We start from the raw sequence: 18808 nt of genomic DNA on the forward strand, positions 1-18808 counted from the left end.
AACCCTTCAATTTCACAAAGAACCTGAATGTGTTTTTCGTCAATGATTGTTGATGCTGATGATGATCACGCGTAGGGTCATCGCTGTGGTGATATATAAAATCTAAAAAATAAAAGAATATATACGTTAATAATAGAATTGCAATTAAATCTGTGAATCTCTTTATTGAATACATTAATTTTTCATTATGTACGAGAGGTGACAATACTTGAACTTTATATCACAGATCAGAATGCCGGATAAAGCATTGAAACTCTTCAAGCTGATAGTGCATCAGAAGAATTTCAGCGGGGAAGATCTGATCATTAATCCGAAAGATTACCCTGGCATAAAGACCGGCGATGTCGTCGAGATTTATCATCCCGAGGATGAGTTCAGTCGCTTGCTATTGCAAGTCACCTCCTTCAAGGAGGACCTCCAGGGTCGCGAGACCATCAGCGTGGAGAATAACGTAGCGTCGATGTTTCAGCTGCGCACTTTCGCCGACGTATACATGAACATAGTAAATCCAGATGATGTGGCTCTTGATTCCATAGAATTGACCTTTAAAGATCAGTATATGGGACGTAGCGAGATGTGGCGTCTAAAAAACAGCTTGGTATTGCATTTTTTTGTTACATTTCTTACCGAGGTCTCTAGACAAGATATAACAAGAATTTTTCTTTCTAGGTGAACACTTGTGTATATATCAACAAGAAGATAGAGTTTTGTGGTGGTAGTATACGTTGCCAAGTGTATGAAATGTGGTCACAGGGTGATCGCGTTGCTTGTGGCGTTATAACGGATGATACTAAAGTTTGCAATTTTCTAATACGTTATTAACAAAGCTATTATTCCTGTTATAAAAGGAAATTTTATTTTTAGGTAGTATTTCGATCTTCTACAAGTATGGTATATTTGTTCATTCAAATGAGCTCCGAAATGTGGGATTTTGATATACATGGGGATCTCTATTTTGAGAAAGCAGTTAATGGATTTCTGGCAGATTTATTTCAAAAATGGAAGAAAAATGGCAGCAATCACGAGGTTACCATAGTACTGTTCTCGAGGACATTTTACAATGCAACTAATCTGGAGGAATTTCCAAATCATATGAGGGAATGCTTGCAACAAGATTATAGAGGGAGATTTTATGAAGATTTTTACAGAGTTGCGGTACAAAATGAAAGATTTGAAGATTGGAGTAATATATTGGTACAATTGCGCAAATTATTTACTGATTATCAGAAAATTGTTTTGGAATATCACCAAAAGCCAGGTGTTAACTTACCTAATGCAACAAATTCTACTGCTGCACAAGGCAATTTTCTGGAAGTCTTAAATATGTCTCTGAATGGTAAATATTAAATAAAGAATGACCAAAACGTTCCATAACATTACATTTTGTAATTTATCCATTTTATACTTAACTTTATCCCGTGATATTTTTATAGTTTTTGAAAAACATTATCTGGATCGCAGTTTTGATAGAACTGGTCAGTTGTCTGTAGTAATTACACCTGGAGTTGGAGTTTTTGAAGTGGACAGAGAGCTGACAAATGTGACAAAACAGAGAATCATCGATAATGGTGTAGGAAGTGACTTGGTGTGCGTTGGAGAACAACCGCTTCATGCAGTTCCATTATTGAAGGTGCTATAAATGCATAGACATACAAATATGCACAATTTATTTATATTAAAATGATATTTATATTTGATTCTAGTTTCACAACAAAGATTCTTCCATCAATGCACCAGATGATTATAGCATGCCTCACTGGATAAATCTCAGTTTTTATTCCACAAACAAGAAGATTCCTTACTCTACGTTTATACCGCGAATAAAGCTGCCACAAAGGGTATCGAGACATCCGACGGATAATGGAAAATTGCATTGCAAGACAAGACTTCTGCAAGAAGATCCAAGAGAATGTCTGCACAATACTTTATTCGATTATGATGCTTATGATGCACAAGTATTTCAATTACCAACAGTTCATACTTCCAGGTAAATTAACTAAAATATATTGTCCTTTAATTATTATTTATTCCCGAACAATTTTTTGCAAGGTGACAAAACATGATATTTTCTCTTTTCTTTTTTTTGAAAATATGAATTATATATCTTTGAAAGAATTATATATCTGAAAAATAGATAAATCCAATCATTCTATTGTCATTTCTTTCTGCAGTGTACAGAGAATAAGCACTAGGACGAAGAAAACAAGCGTGGCGTGTCTTGAAACCCATAATAATGGCCAATTGTTAAAACTCTTAAAACGCAAAATGTCGGATCCTGATATACATCATCCTCCACCTGAAACACATTCACCGCCGGTTCTTGCATTACGAAGTGCGGCAATAACAATACCGCACAAGACAGATGACGATAATATCGAATCTAATGAGGATAGAACTGGTGAGCACAAGTATGATATCAATGTCTATGTCAAATTGCATTTATTACATAGCTGGAATAATTGCATTAGGTGTATCCAGGACGCCAGTTAAAAGTGATTTAACCGACTCAGAGATATCTCCGCCCTTTAGACCTATTGTTGGAAGCGCTGGTAGCCCAACAAATTCAATTTCTCAACCAACGAATATACTTAGACCTGGTAGGGCACTAATTAATCCTTTCGATCCATCACATGTTACTATTAAACTTACCAGCAATAGACGACGATGGACTCACATATTCCCAAAAGGTAATTATAATATTAGTTTTACAGTTTAGTTTCTGTAATATACAATCGATAAATGTGTGTGTGTGTGTGTGTGTGTAGGGGAGGAGTGAGAGAGAGAGAGAGAGAGAGAGAGAGAGAGTGTGTGTGTGTGTGTGTGTGTGTGTGTGTGTGTGTGTGTGTGTGTGTGTGTGTAATTATAAATATATTAAATGCCGTATTCATATATAACAATCAGGAAATTGATCTCTCCTGCACATTATTTAATATATTAGATGCAAATAACAAATTTATACGTAAAATTAATTAGAATTAATTAGAATTAATATCATTCTATAGGACCTACAGGAGTTCTAATACAGCAACATCACTATCAAGCTATTCCAATGCAGACTTGTTTAGAGTCACAAAGTGAAGCTACACCATCGACAGTAAGCGGATCCCCGATGGAAGGGACGAATAATTCAAATCAAATTTCGAGATCAGCATCTCAAATAGGATTTCAAGATCGTTAGTATTTAATTATTAAATTACAGCATCCTTAAAAAATATAAACAATATAATAAATAATAAATTTCATGTTTTTACAGATATTAAAGGAAAGTTATCGCGATCTAATCCTCTCGCAGCTAATGGAGATAAAACTGCGAATCCTTCGGCTATGGCAAATAAGAGTCTTACCCTCTTGTGGGGTGCCACTGGTGAGCAGGAATGGACACCTGCTCTAACAACAGGTTTGCTTTAGTATTTTTAACAATTATTTAAATTTATATTTATATATTTTACAGGAAATAATGGAGGTATTATTGATATGTCCAAATATTTATTTAATATATTGTTCTCTATAATTACTTAGATTGTCGAGAAGATCAATGTGATTGAGAGCAATTTGAATAATTTAAAAAAGATTATTTATTTACATATTTATAAATTTAATATTATTTTACACTAATAAGCTTTAAAAAAATGCAACAAAGTTATCGACTTGGCGTGATCATCGATAAGTTTACAGACTAGACAAAAGAGAGAATTCCTGAATAATCCTGAATAATAAGATCTGAAATTATTTGATATACATGAATAACAAGTTATTTACATTACATATAACACACATATATAATTCCAATATATGATTCCAATATCCATAAATTATATAACGCTTCCTGCGTGTATTGTGCTTTAATCACAATATATTTGTCTTAAAGTTTTTGATATAATTTAAATAATATAAATATTGATGTATAATAAGCAGGAGTGATCCTGTGGTCCTGCTTCAAGTTGCAGTACGGCTCTGAATAATCAAAATTAATTTCCTTTCTTATTGTGTTTTATATTATAAATCTTGTATTTACTCCAAAATGTATACCATATTATCTTCAAATCAAATGACTAATCGATAAAGTTAGAGATAATAGTCGGAGCAGATTTTGTTAGAAATCACTACAGATTTGCTCCTGTTTATAGACAAAATAATAGTTAATGAAATTTTAAATTTACATTAAAATTATACTAATTTATATTAATTTAAATTAATTTTATACCAAATGTCAGCATCAGAAAAGATAAGTCATAATTGATAACATTTACGAAAGAATGAAAATACTTGAAAGCTACGTCTAAAAGAAATATATAGGACATCGTTTATTGTACTCATAAAAGTTAATTCTTCATAATTTTTCAATAATGTCCATCTTTTTATTCATTTATAATTTCGCATTTATTTTATGCGAGTGAAGTAGTCCTTTTTTTTTTTTATAGTAGCTTTGCTTAATTCAATCTTGCTCCAATTACGCTCTGTTCTCATAGAATCGCATCTCTGTATCATTGGATGATCACATCCGGATTATACATTTCGTACATCTGCAATATATTTTTGCAAATAAACGAAAAAATGAAATATTTTCATTCTTGAAAATATCCAATATTTATTTTCACCATTGATCGACACGAATAATGTTATTTATTTCCATGCTATGGTACGTCTAATTGGGATACAACGCTGGACGCATTGATACGTGTATGATGTACAACTATGATGTCACTTACTGCTGTTTTACAGCAATCATAGGTTAGCGCCATACATTATTAGGGATTGATCCGGTTATGGTATACATTTGTTTATTTATATTAGGAACATTAGCTTCAAGTAGAAGCGTCATTAGTTCTATTAAGCCCTTCATCAATTCTTCATCATTTTTTCGCCGTAATTGTTTTACATGTTCTAGTGCATGTATAGCAAGAGTTTTCAGAATTTTTAATCATTTTCTTTTTTATTTTAAAACAATATAAAACACATATTCTCTCTCCTGACATTTCAACCTTTTTCTTTGAAGCTTAACATCTTCGCTATATGCAGCTTTTGTTATTGCACAGATCGCTGCTTTGTTCTCTATTGAGCATTTCGCGAATCGCACTTTTGCTGCCAGATTTATGTAAAATCTATATTTTCTCGTATTATTAATATTGTTTTCTATTTATTATTTTATGTGTTTCCTCTCACTGACAAAGCGTGCTACAATATTAGCTTTGGTTCTTCACATTTATGTTAAGGCGTACCTACACTATGTAGTTGCTTATTACATTATATTCTCTCTTTTCTGTAGATCTAATCGAGTAACTTTATTGCACTGAAGTATAAGGAGAATAATTCGTATCTATTTTAGACCCATTAGTTATCTATTGTGTTATACACGTGACTTAATAATTCAAAATTGATATATCACTATAGAACATTTGTTATTGAGCACATCATGACTAATAATTGTTAGATGGCATGCATTTAAAAAGAGAAGGTCTTTAATCTTTATCATATATTAATTACAGCATTTACAAAACAGGAGTATTGGATTGAAGTGTACAATAATGTGCCTTTGGTAATTAAACCTATTGAAAGAAAACGTATTCAATATGATAAAGATTGAATTAAATATACAGAATGCTCCAGAAAATTTTTAAATAGAGATTCTTTTGTGTATGTAGACAAATTTCTTTCTAGAATTTCTTTCTAGCTTAGATTTTAAGAAAATATAAGATTTCTTAAAAAGATATAAAGCTGCTATTAATATATATATATATATATATATATATATATATATATATATATATATATATATATACACTGGAGAACATTCTGTGTAATGGAAACTATTTATCAATAGTTTTTGCCGAGAAACAGAGCAAAAACATCTTAAAGTACTGGTAAAGGGACATTGAATCGGCAGTAGATTCTCGATAACATAACATTTTTCAAATATTAAAATTGAGAAGCTGCATTTTTTTATAGAGATAATTAATCGGCAGAAATGAAATTAAACAAAAATGAAATTAAACGAAATTCAAAATAATCATCATTGGCTCTGTGATTTTTATAATTTCTATTCATTTTTAATAAGTATCTTATCGAGCATCTATTCTTTCTGACTATAAGGAAGAAATAGATATCAAGTAAAAGAATTTAAAAAGACGTAAGTTAAAATTAAATTAAAATTAGAATTATAAATTAGAACTTATCTATTTCTTCTTGCATACATAAGAACGAATCTTTCATCTCTGCAATTGTTTTAAAATTTTTTAATTCAAAATAGGAGTTGACTGGAAATCTTTGACAATTCCTGCGTGCCTACCCATCACTACTGATTATTTCCCAGACAAGCGAAGCTTGCAAAACGACTACGTCGTGTCGGACTACAATCTCCTCCCGGATGATGTTAACGCTGACTTTGCCCAGCAGCGAGCGATATATAAAAAACCGCTCACAACTGTGGAAGTATTTAAAGAGCTAGTTTCACAACGCTTGGCCCAAGTATAATTAAAATACTTAGTTTTATTTACTTTTATATGATTGTATTTACGTTTTAACAACTAATCACAAATGTTCCGTTATTTAGGGTTTCCAGTTAATTATTCTACCATCAATCAATAAAAATCAAAGCAATACTGTTGGCAGCAATACTGCTCCCGCGATTAGTACGATAATGCGCGGCAGACAAACCGAGTCCGAGCCTAAAGAAGAATACCTGCTTAGTATCGGAAGGATTTTTCATAAAATATCACTGTTCGATAATTCTATAACGGTCACGAGATACCGTCCACGGTAATTATTATTATTAATTAGAAATTAAGTCTACAAATTAATTCATTGCAGTGAAATACATCTCTTCTTGGCTTTTGCATTTGTTTCTTAGCCATATTGCAATTTTTCCAAAACTTTATATCGTCTAATTTACTTGAATTTCTCTCTTATATACAAAAATCCTTCTGAAGTTTTTTAAAAACTTTTTGACGGATTTGCTTTGTACCAAGAAGATGGACGTAGAATTCATACTATGTTCATTTATAATAAAGTACTTTTTAAATAATTATCAAATGATAAATATTAACAATAATTATGTTTACAGACATCCTTATCCACCTTTCAATATTCATTATCAATATCGATTTCATGCTCCGCATCACGACACATACGAAGTTTCGTGGGTATCTTTCACCACGGAGAAACTCGAGACCTATAACTGGAATTACTTGGATCATTACATTTGCACACGAGGCCATACTGATTTTGCTTTAGTGGAAGTGAGTGAATTTTTCCAAAAATCTGATTCTGTACATTATTGAAAAAATATTAACTTTGACATTTTATCTTTCTAGGCTCTTAAATATTGGAGATTTCGAGTATTTTTGTTACCATATAATAATTCTGCGACCCGCAAAATTTTGGAGAATTCGCCAAGATGCGACATATACACTCCGCTTAGTAATGCCGAACAGGCGTTATTAATGGACGGCTTCTTGCGTTTCATCGAGTGGTGGCTGAATAAGATACGACGGCCGAACCCCAATAAAAATTGGGTAAATTTTTCTAATTTTCTATACCTGCATAGAAAGATAGATTTAATAAATTCTAAATTATTAATTATTTGTTAGGAGTTTTAAATATATAATAACGTAATAAATGATGAAAGACGTTCCAAAAAGCAGTTGCATTATAATAGCTAAACTTTATATATTAGAAGGATATTTTGCAGTTATCATCAACAAAATTTTTAAATTTTAATTCGTTTAATTAAAAGTAATTTTTAATAAATATAATATATATATAATAATAATAATAATTAATTTTTATATGAGATTTTTGTGATTGTGTAACACTTGAACATATGCTGCTGATATAAATCTTTTTGGGACATCCCAATTTATATTTATAAATTAATTGCAGTTATTCCGTTCTACGTGATATTTATTTAAACTTGCTTGATAGTTTTTGTTGTAAATTATGCTGTTTGAGGAGATATACTTTATATTTTTTTTTATTTCGGTATTTGAATAAAGATGCAAGAATCATGTTTTACACATGACACAGAATATAAAAAATGTATAAAGACAAACTCTTTTTTACGTGCATTACTTTCTACGAAAAAATGTGTATATAAATTGCCTTTTTCTAAAATATCTCCTCTATACTATACTTGAATGTTGCATGCTCACATTTGATTGATTTGCGCAGATTTATTTTAATGCTTCTGTTAATTATTTATACCTTATTAACTTTTGAATTGCGCAGTTTCTGTAAGCAGTATTTATTGTAGTATATATACATATATATATATATATATATATATATATATATATATATATAATCTTATTAGCAAAATAACGATTTCTGATAAAAATCTAATTCTATCAATTGTCTGTAGATAAAGTAACGCTGTATAACATGCTGGAGAAAATATATACGAAATTAGGATGTACAGTTAGGAAATTAAAAGGAAATGCACGGCTTTTGACAAAGTTTTTTTTTTTTTTTTGACACTTTGCATTAACGTCGGCCTATAACATGTACAATAGCAACATTCAGCAGTATTAATTTACTACTTTTAATGACGTAATACTTATATCCCTATACCTATACTACATATATACGATCGTTCCGAAATACATATCAAAGTACTTGTTGAGCGTTGGCAGCAGATCAAAATCACGACTACAAAATCACAATAAGTCTCTACTTTTATGATAAATAGAGATCTATAAAATTCGATATTACATAGATATGCGATAGATAGAGACTTGTAGCTGGAATGTTTGTATGGGGAGGGGTTTTCAGCATGATATGTTTCAGAGCCCCACAGCTCTAGGTGGTGTCCCTCCAAGAGATCCTGCCTCTCATTTGACCAGACGCAGGCACAGCACGAGCCTGATATTCCTCACTAACCAGGTACATCCCCCCTTCCTGTAGCCTCGATACACTGAGTCCAGCTGTTGGGATCCTCGTTTACACGAGCTTCCGACTAGTTAATTATGAGCGGTATAATAAAAGAATATTTTCTTTTTAAACATCTTCGACTCTCTACTATCATACTGAGTATACATCTCCGATTTAAATTTTTTACAAACGAAGTAAAATTGCACCAGGGCAGACGATTCTGTGGAACAGTGAAAGGAAGATCGATCGAAAAATTTAGAAAAGTTAATTCCGATTTTAACTTTAATTTTAGTTAATTTTTAATTTCATTGATTAACACCGAAATAGCTCGTCGTGTTTTTAGAATTGTAAAGTCTCCTTTGACTTCGATATGAAATAATCCTTACTGGTGCAATTTTACCCCCCCCCCTCAATTCTTTTTCACGGCATAGATGTATTCGAGTTTCTCGATAGAATCGCTTCTTTGATACGTGTTACTTGGAATGATCAGGCCAGCTTACACAATACAATATATATAATCTCACGATAACTGTGATCGTGCTTGATATATTTTTGCATTGAATGTGCATCTATGATTTTTAGCGAGCTTAACCGTTATGCGTCAGATGTTACGATGTGTTTGATTTACACTCTACTTTTCTCATTTCTACATTTATACGAACGAATACGCCTCGTACGAGGGTGACACTTCTTAATGTTGAACGTCACATTACAGTTAGATATACATCCTCACGATATCATCAGCTTAATCATTACCATTCACAGTTACCCATACGTCTCATCATACTTTCCAGACCAATCTAGTCGGCAGCTCTCCTTTCAGGGAGCGACTCGGGAGCAACCGCCTGCCGGAGAAACCGAGACCAAGGTTTGAATATGCCATCTACCTTGATGATTTCAGCATTGTTGCTTTGCGCCAATCTTTAACTGCGTAGTTTTGCGAACTCCTTTTTTTTTTGTTATTCCATTTTTCTTTTCAGTGAATTATCCCAAAATTGGTGTGTCGATGGTTTTTATTCTTGCTTGATTTATCGTGTGTGGCGAATGTTCGACTCATTGGAGCGAGACACTTTTACATCACGTGTTGTGTTTAATGACTTATTGATCTTGTTATGTATTTTCATTGATTTTGTTATATGTATTTATGTTTGTTATGTAAGTGTGTATTTGACAAAAGTATGCTTTTAATTTAAAGATAAAGAAGAAGCAAGATATTCGGAATACCATTCGAAGTGACAAAATATATAAACATGTATATGTAAACATAACATGATGAAATTTAACACTTCACTGGATGTTTGACTTTATTTCAATACGTATGGGTATATTAAACAATTTCAGTTTCTTTTCAGTTTAACATGATAACTCCATGCTCTTGCTAAGAAGCACAATTAAAACAGGACGCACCGGTACATTTCTCTGACATAAGCGGTGTTCTTGGCTCCTACTATCGTGCATGCCTTCCTTCCCTGGTCCATGGTTTTTACAATACATTCGAGCACCTTTACATGTTACATAGCGAATCATCCTTATTCTCCGCACTTTCGTTCGGTGGGCTTTGATAACAACCGAGCCGCGACACTTTGATTAATATCCTCTCGATGTGCAAAAGGTGCAACGCATTAGGAGGAAAGCGAGGGAGTTTAAGGAAGTCCCCCCCCTCTCTCCCCCCTCCCCCCCCCCCTCCATAGTTTCTGTACCTTTTAGCTTCTTTCATCTTTTTTCTGTTTGTTTTTCGACTAATGTCCGGCCTCAGAGAGCATACATACACTTTGTGCCGAGATGCGAAAGCTTAAATTTAACAGCAACACTGTATCTATGCTCTGCGCGGCCGTCTAGAGCATTTTGGTACTGAGTGAGGGAGTGACGGGGTTGTTGCTCCTCTGTACAGGAGAGGCATGTAGTGAATACCGCTGCGGCTGCCCGCACGTGCCTCGACACTCCTCGCCACGTGCCAAACAGGTTGGTCTCATTCTCTTTATTCCTTTCGCAATTCAGAATTCAAAATACCAGAGCTATTTGTTTTTAATCGTATTACTTCATAACACGTAAATGTACAGGTTCTGATCTCTCAAATTTATGTCGTCGAGTATTCTTTTAGTCTTGCTCGCTATTATTCCTTATGGGGGTAGCTGGATGTATGTGTTTTTTTCTCCTACCCTTTTTTTTTTTTAAATATTTAACTTACACGTTAACATTTTTCAAATTAATTGAAACGTATTGCACGTATATTAATAAACGAAAAAGTTATACATTTTTAAAAATATATAACAAACCTTATCCTATAACATCCTATAATTTCTGTGTGCTTTTTGTTTACAAAATAAATCTTGAATATATATAATTTTTGAATTTCTAAAATTTGACTTCAGATTTATCATCGTTGATTTCAAAAGAAATAGAATCCTATAAATCTAATATATAAATATATATATTCATCCAGTAAAAAAAATATGCTTCTCAAAAAAATAAATACATAAAAATACACAAATACCATGTCATATTTTATTAAATAAAAGACTATTAATTAATGAGCTAATTTTTCCATAAAGAATATAAGGTTTAGATTATCTATAAGTATCTGTGACTAAAACAATACTCGATAACTGAAACAAGTACTATTTCATACGTTTCACGATTTAAAGATTTGGCAAAATTAAAATCATGAAGATTTACATAATAATGAATCTAACTTGAATAACAATAGAAAAGGAATTTTTTTTTGTAAAATTCTTATCTAATTTGCTGTGAAGTGATTTGCTGTAAAGATGACACAAAGTAGAATCATTTTCGCTTGTTTTAGATAGTGTTAACATATAAATTGCTTTATTCTGCCTTTTCTTGTACGCATCGATACGAATAAGAACGTTTTTCATTTTTACACATGATTACAGATCGGGTTCCAAGGTAATGGATAGAGGACGTGTGTCACCTGCCAGCGAAGCCGTTTTACCATTGTCGCTTGAGCAACAACAGCAGGATCATTTCGACACTAATGACGACAGGTACAAGAATGTTATTTGCTTTGTCAATAAAACGCATCAATTTGCTCGAGTGACAATTCGTTTAAAAATATCGACATTTATAATCAAAATAATTCATTTGAATAATTCATTTGAATTGTCCTCAGTAAGTTGCATTAATTATCTAGTGACTTATCATAATTTCAGATAAATCTTTACAAAACTTATGAAACGAAGAATTATTGATTTTATATATTTATCATAATTTATATATAAAATTAGAGAAAAAACATTTCTCATTTTGTTCAGTATTAAAAATAAGCAGTAAATCTTCTGGATAACGGCTTTTGCCGTTTTAATTCAGATATATAAACATTTAATATCATTATAGAATTGATTACTCACGTTTACAGTGCCAACATGGAACTGACCAAAATAAAAAGCAATGCGACAAATGCAGAAATTTTGGAAGCCATGAAACATCCTCAAACTGGTGTTGGATTTTTAACGCAACATCCTTCGCTTCCTAGCCAAACGTTTGTTAGCGCCGATGCGATCCAATGGTTGAATAAGCACATAGAAGGCGGCATGGGAGTGGAACAGGGTATTAATGTCATGGAGGTAAAGATTTTATCTATTGACATAGTTTGTAATTTGAATGTAATATCGATATATTCACTTTTATTATCTATTTTACAAAATTCTATAAGACAGAGATTAAAATAAAAATGTATCTTCTTATATCATAAAAGTATCTTTGGCAAATTGAATTCTACTGAAAAAGAAAAAAAGTATATTTTAATTGCGCATTTTATTTAAAGTTTTATTATAAATAATAATAATTTATTTTTGCGCAGGGAATGATTCAAGACAAATTGATATGTCACGCATCTGGCGACTTCTCGAAATCATTTATTTTAGGATTCTATTTGTATCATATTGTGCAGGATAAAGAAAATCAGAAAGGTAAATAGCATGATTGAATTTTTTTAATTCAAGCTAATGAATTGAATGATTCAAGCTAATTTAATTGAATTTTTGATAATAGTCGCGGACTATTCTGCTCCGCTTGGGGATCTGCAGAGTTTCGAGAACGAGTGGGTGGAAGTGGAAATGCGACCACCGAAAGGATGGTGCGAACCAACGTCTTCGACAACAGTATCGACTTCTATGACAATACCCAGTTGTGATACTATCGATGAATCTAACGTTCCATCTTTTCTGAGAGAGAAAATCGATTTGACTGAATCAGTGGATGATAGAAGTGCAACAAGTAAATATGCTCGTTTATCATACATATTATAACATTTAAGTATTAAAGTTAATCTTTAATTTACAATAGACAGTTTAAATCAGATATACAATTATAAAACAATACCATAATATCGTTTATCAAAATGTTCATAGCGATGTAAAACAAGTCACTTCATATAACTCATTTTCTTTCAGTACCGTTATATAAACATACTCATCTTGATATCGATATTAATAATAAAAGCGATAGGATTGAATGGGGTCACTTAAGGTATCAGTCCATTTACAAAGTAGATAATTCCTATGAACTCGTTGCACAATGGGTAGCATCATCCGGCAGTATAGTGGCCGATCTGGTAAATAATTTATCTTTTATTTTTCCGTGAAAAAATGATGATGCAATCGAAGCACTAATAATCCATTTTTGTAAGATATTCCTCTGGCAACGCAAAGCTCAAATGTGCGGAATACAAATGGTGCCGATTCCTAGTGATTTATTAGCGCTGCCATATACCCTGAAGAGCGATCCCCTCAGAGGTCCCATTTTTATTCCACTCGACACAGAATGCTTGATGGCAAACAAACGATATCTCTTCGAAGGTTCGTCCTAAATTAATTCGACTGTATTATCAATTCGAAGAAAAATGATTCTAATTGATAAAACAATAAATACAAATTTGCAGAATTTCGAGAAGATACATACGCGCAAAGATTGTTTTTATTCCAAGAAGCAATTCTACAAAGATTTGGTTTCATGCCATGTCTAGTCGAAAACAGTGAGAATGACCGTCAGTACGTTCACATCACTGGTAATGCGTTCATATTAGTGCCATCCACTACGAATACCCGATCACGTCCGCGAACCGGTACCAATGTCGTACGGCGGAATACAGGGCAAAAAAGATACCCGGTTCATCCAGACCAGCCTAGTCCGCATGAAGCATATATTACTAGACACGTCGGTGGAAAGAATAAAGACGATCATAGCATAGATAGAAAAGTGAGTGATTTTATCGCATATTGATTGATCGCATATGAATGATTGAACTTTTATTAATTAGTGATAAGATTCTGATCTAATAATAAGAGTTTCTTTTGACATATGAAAAAAAATATTCAAATATATTATGATGGTTTAGAGCCATTCGCTTTTTTTCAATGGCATATTTTTTGAAAAAAGATACATTGTATCATCTAATAAAATTATTTACAATTTGTTATTAATTTTAGATGGGCTTCTTGTGGTCCTGGAATCATATGGTCAGCCGTAAATGGAAATCATTGTCCCTTTCGGCGGGCGATGAATTATTTCAGAAAAAAATTATACAGGATTTTCGACACTTCTGTTCCAATGGAGATAATAGACTCAAAGAGTTCTGGGAATCTTGTTGGGAGTTAAAAGAGAAAACTTGTACAAAAGCAAAATAGCAAGATATTGTTTCTTAATGTTATTTGTCTAGATTTATCATTAATAATTTGTATAAATTATCATTATCATCGTCACCATTCAATCATTAATTCATTAAAAATAAAATCGTACCGCTGTTTATAAAGTATAGTCTATGTACAATTTTTATGTAAGCAGGATAATGAAAGTATGTATAAATTGTATAAATATTATTTAACTAAGCGAAGGAATTTATGTAAATTTTGTTATCAACCAAAAGTAAGAAAAACTAGAATATTTTTAAAACTAGTCTATTTTGAACTGTGGAAAAAAGAAGAAAGAATTAAAAATTAATCTTTGATCATTTGTTATTTTTCAATTTTAACTTTCCCATCTAAAAACCTGTGTTATATTCCATAATTTTTTATATTTTTGATCAAAGTTTGATTTTCATTTTTGTCATTTCGGAAAAAGGAAACATACAAACATTAAAGTTAAATATTTTAATAAACACAATTTCAGAATATTAAATTTATTTTATTTTTCCTCAAATAAATCGATTTCTAGAAAACTGTTTAAATCACTAATTAATGATGAGAGTTTGTATCAGGTTCTCTCTTCACTTTACACGTCAATAAACATATCCAACACTTCAAAGGATTCGTCCATTGTTCTCCAAAAAATATAGCATCGAATTCATTATGAATGAACGTTCATACGTGGATGGCTTCTCGAACGAGTAATGACATTTCCATAAAAACATTTACGCGTGATTGAATCGTAACAAAGCGATTATGTATCACGTCGGGCATAATAAGTGAAATCAACGACTTATTGCCAAAAGCATGCGAAAGAACGATGGTCAACGATACCAACATTGACAGCTGGAAGATAGTTGGATTTGATCAAAGGGAAATCGTCAATCATAGTGCGCGTTTCGGCGAAGATGTAACTGCGATTCAAGTGAAAAACTCGTGTTCTCGACCCGAAATCCGTTACATAAACCCTGCCATTTATACGGAGTCTGTCGGCGAAGAGGAATTTGACAGCGATCGCGAGCAACAAGGTCGATGCAAAATTTGATCGAAAATCTGGATTTTACAAAAATCTATTTTGAGATTTTTTCAAAAGACTAAATTAATCGAGTAAACACAGTAGTAAAAATAAATAAAAAAAAAAACTCTAATTATTATAGAATCAGCGATTTTTATAATTTTTATAATTAAAAAAAAAATTAAAGTTTTAACAGAATCTTATCTTTTCTTGATATCCAAGAATTCAATTTCTCTAAATAAATTTTCATTTTAATGTTTGATTTTCTTGGCAGAATGTTGTAACGGAGATTCCAATGCTTCGGCGATCGATCTGCCTATTGTCGTAAAAGATACAGCGAGCGATCATACGAATGAGGGGCAGAGCACTTATAGGTGTTACAAGACGGGATCCTTTTCGGACGTTATGCCTCTCGAACAGTCCATATCTCAGTCCACAATCTCGTCCACGCGAATGGAACAACGATGCAAGATCGGTACCTTGATGAATATTGATCAAAATAAGGCAACAAAACAGGAAAAGTACGTTTATTTCATCATACAATTTTTCAATCGTATATTCAAAGCGTATATTCAAGAATAAACAGAGAGAAATAATTTTACTAAAATACCTAAAAAAAATTTGATCAAATTTAAAAATAATTTCTTTCGGACTCTTAAACACAACGATAGGGCCGCAAAAATGTTGAATATTCCAATCAATCAATTTAAACATCCTACATAATTTTTTTGATGACTTAAGAAAATTATTTTCCCATCTGACCAAATTTGTGGCTACTTCTGGAAAAAAAAATTGTTTTCTCCATGTCGCAGGCACGTCGCCCTGGATGATCGCCAAGGCGCACGAATCTCCACGACGTCGGTCGATTCAAATGTCAGCGATCATCATCAGCCCGGCAAATCCGATCTCGGCAAGAGGATCGATCATTCGGAATGGATCCGCAGGAAGCAGGAGGTTGCGCAGCGGACGAAGGAGAAGGAAGAACGCGCCGCGAAGAGGCGACAGGCGGAGGAGGAAAAAGCCGCGCGGGAGAAGGAAGAGAAAATGCGGCTGGAAAAGGAGAACTTTCTCAAGTGGGTGAAGAGGAAGAGGCAGCAGGAGCTCGACAGGAGAGCGGTGCTCGAGAACGAATTGGAATTGCAGAGGCGCGTGAAGGAGCTCGAGAATAAGCTCGCCGACGCGAACATCCAGTATCTTCGTCAGTGGTTTCACAGGAAGCAGGCGGAGCAAAAGGGTGCGGCATACTTCCGGCATAGCCTACCAAACAACAGAGGGTTGCGACAATAAAAATTGCATATATATATATCTCGTTGTATATATATATATATATATATATATATGTATGTATATATCTTGCTTTTCAGCCCGGCGTAAGGAGCAGGAGACGAGGCAAAAGAAGATGGACGAGGAGCGCGAAAAGAGGCTGGAGCAAAGCGCAAAAGCGTACGAGAAGTGGCGAGAGAATTCCAAGAACAAGCCCAAGCCTGCCACGCAGGGGCTGCTTCGTACGTAGAGAAAAATAATACGATGTGATAACAAAATGGCCAGTACAAAGGAAAAAAATGAGCACAAGCGCCACTCGCTTGTGGGGGATGATTCTTAATTACATCTATAATCATGCACTGACAATGCAATTAATTAGTAACATGTAATTAAGGGTCGCTCTCTGTGGAACATTTTTGCGTTGCGATAAAGATAATAACTACTCTTGTAATTGCAACTAACGAGCGGGGCAATCCCGAACGAATTAATCCCGAGTCCATTATATAAAGTGAGAATGATCATACGTGCCCGCGTTTGCTTTGCGATTTTTTTTTACGCATGGAAAGCGAATCGAATATCTTGAAGCAAATCGACGCGTTACTTTACAGCTCATCAGAAGGCGAAGCCAGCGTATATAAATCCGATTCCTTGGCAATCGATCGTGGAGATCGACTCCGACGAAGCGCAGGAGAATACGCCTTGTGAGAAAAAAGAGAACATAAATCAGTTGAAGATGAGCGACAGAAAAACGATCGCGGCGCATCAATGATCGCGACAGGAAAAATCTATTCGATGAAACGATTTTGTGATTTTAAAAATGAATCTGAAATGCAAAGTGAGATACAAGAATCTATAGCGTAATAATTAAAAAAATATTTCCGAAAATCTCTTGCAATTAATGCGTTCAATCTGCTCTTGCGTTCAATCAATCGCAAGTTTCACAAAGTTCGTTTGGCGTCGGTCACTGCTAAAATATTTAATTAGCAGAGTTGCAAAATAAGAAAGAAAATTATGCTTCCCTGCTTAATCCTTGCAAAGGGAAATTTACATTTCTACGTTTCCTGATAAATTCCATCTTCTCCCTTAAGGCGGGTCGAGGGTGCATAAGGGCAAGACGATAAGATGTCACATTTCGATATATGTCAATTTGATTGAAGTGACTTTAATGATATAGGTTTGTTCACACGTTTAATGACAACCTGTGCTACATAATACAAAGTATTTGATTATAACAAGACAAAGCAGACCTCGTGACTTTGTAATCTGTATTTTTTTCTCTCTCATTCTCTCTCTCTCTCTCTCTCTCTCTCTCTCTCTCTCTCTCTCTCTCTCTCTGTTTTTCTCTCACATTCTCTCATAAATAATTATCAAACTATTACACCGTCAGCCCCTCTAACGCGAGAAGAACACACCTATTACTTCGTAAACCGTTAATTGTGTAGTACGAGAAATATCGCGTGAGAGCTTCTTTCTCTCTCACCTCATCTATTTGCCATACGTAAGACACATTATCTTCCTTGGACAACGACCCTCCCTCTAAACAATGTCTCAGCTGCTTTCGTTCACACACTCGTCACCAAAAATTATATATACAATATACACAATACTTGCGTCCTTACAAAGCGCGGTATATTCCTATACCGGTGTAATTTACAATCGAAAATGGCAAATTTCCGACGATCGAGCAATATCGAGTCGGGAGAGCAGGATGGGCGTATAATCGTTTCTTTTTACGTATATGCGTACGAGTGTGTACGTAACAATCATATAAGTTAAGTATGCGGTAAATATTGCTTTTTGTACATTGTATTCCTGGTATACACATGTACACGTAACTTACAGCTTAACGCTCCTTATTCTTCACATAACGCCTCGCTGACCGTTTTCGAAGAGGGAAAGGCAATAAAGCAGCGATTCGTGAAGATAGTACACAAGTATATATATATATATATATATATATATATATATATATATATATATAAGTATATATATATATATATATATACTTTTTTCTTTTCTAAGG

General features: G+C 33.3%; 2 protein-coding genes across 8 annotated transcripts; both read left to right on the plus strand.

The window, feature by feature from the left end:
• The first annotated feature begins 10 nt into the window (after positions 1-10).
• Iml1 (GATOR complex protein Iml1) lies at positions 11-14833 on the plus strand. 7 transcript variants are annotated; one of them, XM_089082529.1, is made up of 25 exons: positions 12-88; positions 227-598; positions 670-795; positions 865-1336; positions 1434-1630; positions 1704-1987; positions 2172-2398; positions 2469-2687; positions 3003-3173; positions 3254-3397; positions 4723-4731; positions 6248-6465; positions 6551-6756; positions 7061-7235; positions 7311-7511; positions 8767-8877; positions 9660-9733; positions 11760-11870; positions 12242-12449; positions 12686-12794; positions 12877-13101; positions 13278-13438; positions 13514-13682; positions 13766-14082; positions 14313-14833. In XM_089082529.1, exons 1-25 carry the CDS (start codon positions 53-55, stop codon positions 14508-14510), a joined length of 4740 nt encoding a protein of 1579 aa, XP_088938655.1. In that variant the 5' UTR covers positions 12-52; the 3' UTR covers positions 14511-14833. The 7 variants fall into 7 exon arrangements, with proteins under 7 accessions (XP_088938653.1, XP_088938654.1, XP_088938655.1 ...); XM_011645577.3 differs by having other exon boundaries at positions 13-88; positions 8782-8877; XM_089082527.1 differs by lacking the exon at positions 4723-4731 and having other exon boundaries at positions 11-88; positions 2451-2687.
• Positions 14834-14974: 141 nt separating this feature from the next.
• LOC105431417 (uncharacterized) lies at positions 14975-18808 on the plus strand. Its single transcript, XM_089082540.1, has 5 exons — positions 14975-15535; positions 15812-16043; positions 16335-16756; positions 16887-17027; positions 17394-18808. The coding sequence occupies exons 1-5, from the start codon at positions 15328-15330 to the stop codon at positions 17552-17554; spliced, it is 1164 nt and encodes a 387-aa protein (XP_088938666.1). The 5' UTR covers positions 14975-15327; the 3' UTR covers positions 17555-18808.

Source organism: Pogonomyrmex barbatus, unplaced genomic scaffold (assembly GCF_055798465.1).
Source record: "Pogonomyrmex barbatus isolate J1 unplaced genomic scaffold, ASM5579846v1 scaffold6, whole genome shotgun sequence".
Taxonomy (NCBI): Eukaryota; Metazoa; Arthropoda; class Insecta; order Hymenoptera; family Formicidae; genus Pogonomyrmex; species Pogonomyrmex barbatus.

Bases quoted from the DNA above. Each gene is read 5' to 3' on its own strand.
- LOC105431417 (XM_089082540.1), top strand. From the start codon at position 15,328: ATGGTCAACGATACCAACATTGACAGCTGGAAGATAGTTGGATTTGAT. The intron at 16,044-16,334 runs GTACGTTTATTT...TCCATGTCGCAG, and splicing joins AAGGCAACAAAACAGGAAAA to GCACGTCGCCCTGGATGATC. The intron at 17,028-17,393 runs GTACGTAGAGAA...GTTACTTTACAG, and splicing joins TGCCACGCAGGGGCTGCTTC to CTCATCAGAAGGCGAAGCCA.
- Iml1 (XM_089082527.1), top strand. From the start codon at position 53: ATGCTGATGATGATCACGCGTAGGGTCATCGCTGTG. The intron at 89-226 runs GTGATATATAAA...TTTATATCACAG, and splicing joins CGCGTAGGGTCATCGCTGTG to ATCAGAATGCCGGATAAAGC. The intron at 1,988-2,171 runs GTAAATTAACTA...TTCTTTCTGCAG, and splicing joins CCAACAGTTCATACTTCCAG to TGTACAGAGAATAAGCACTA.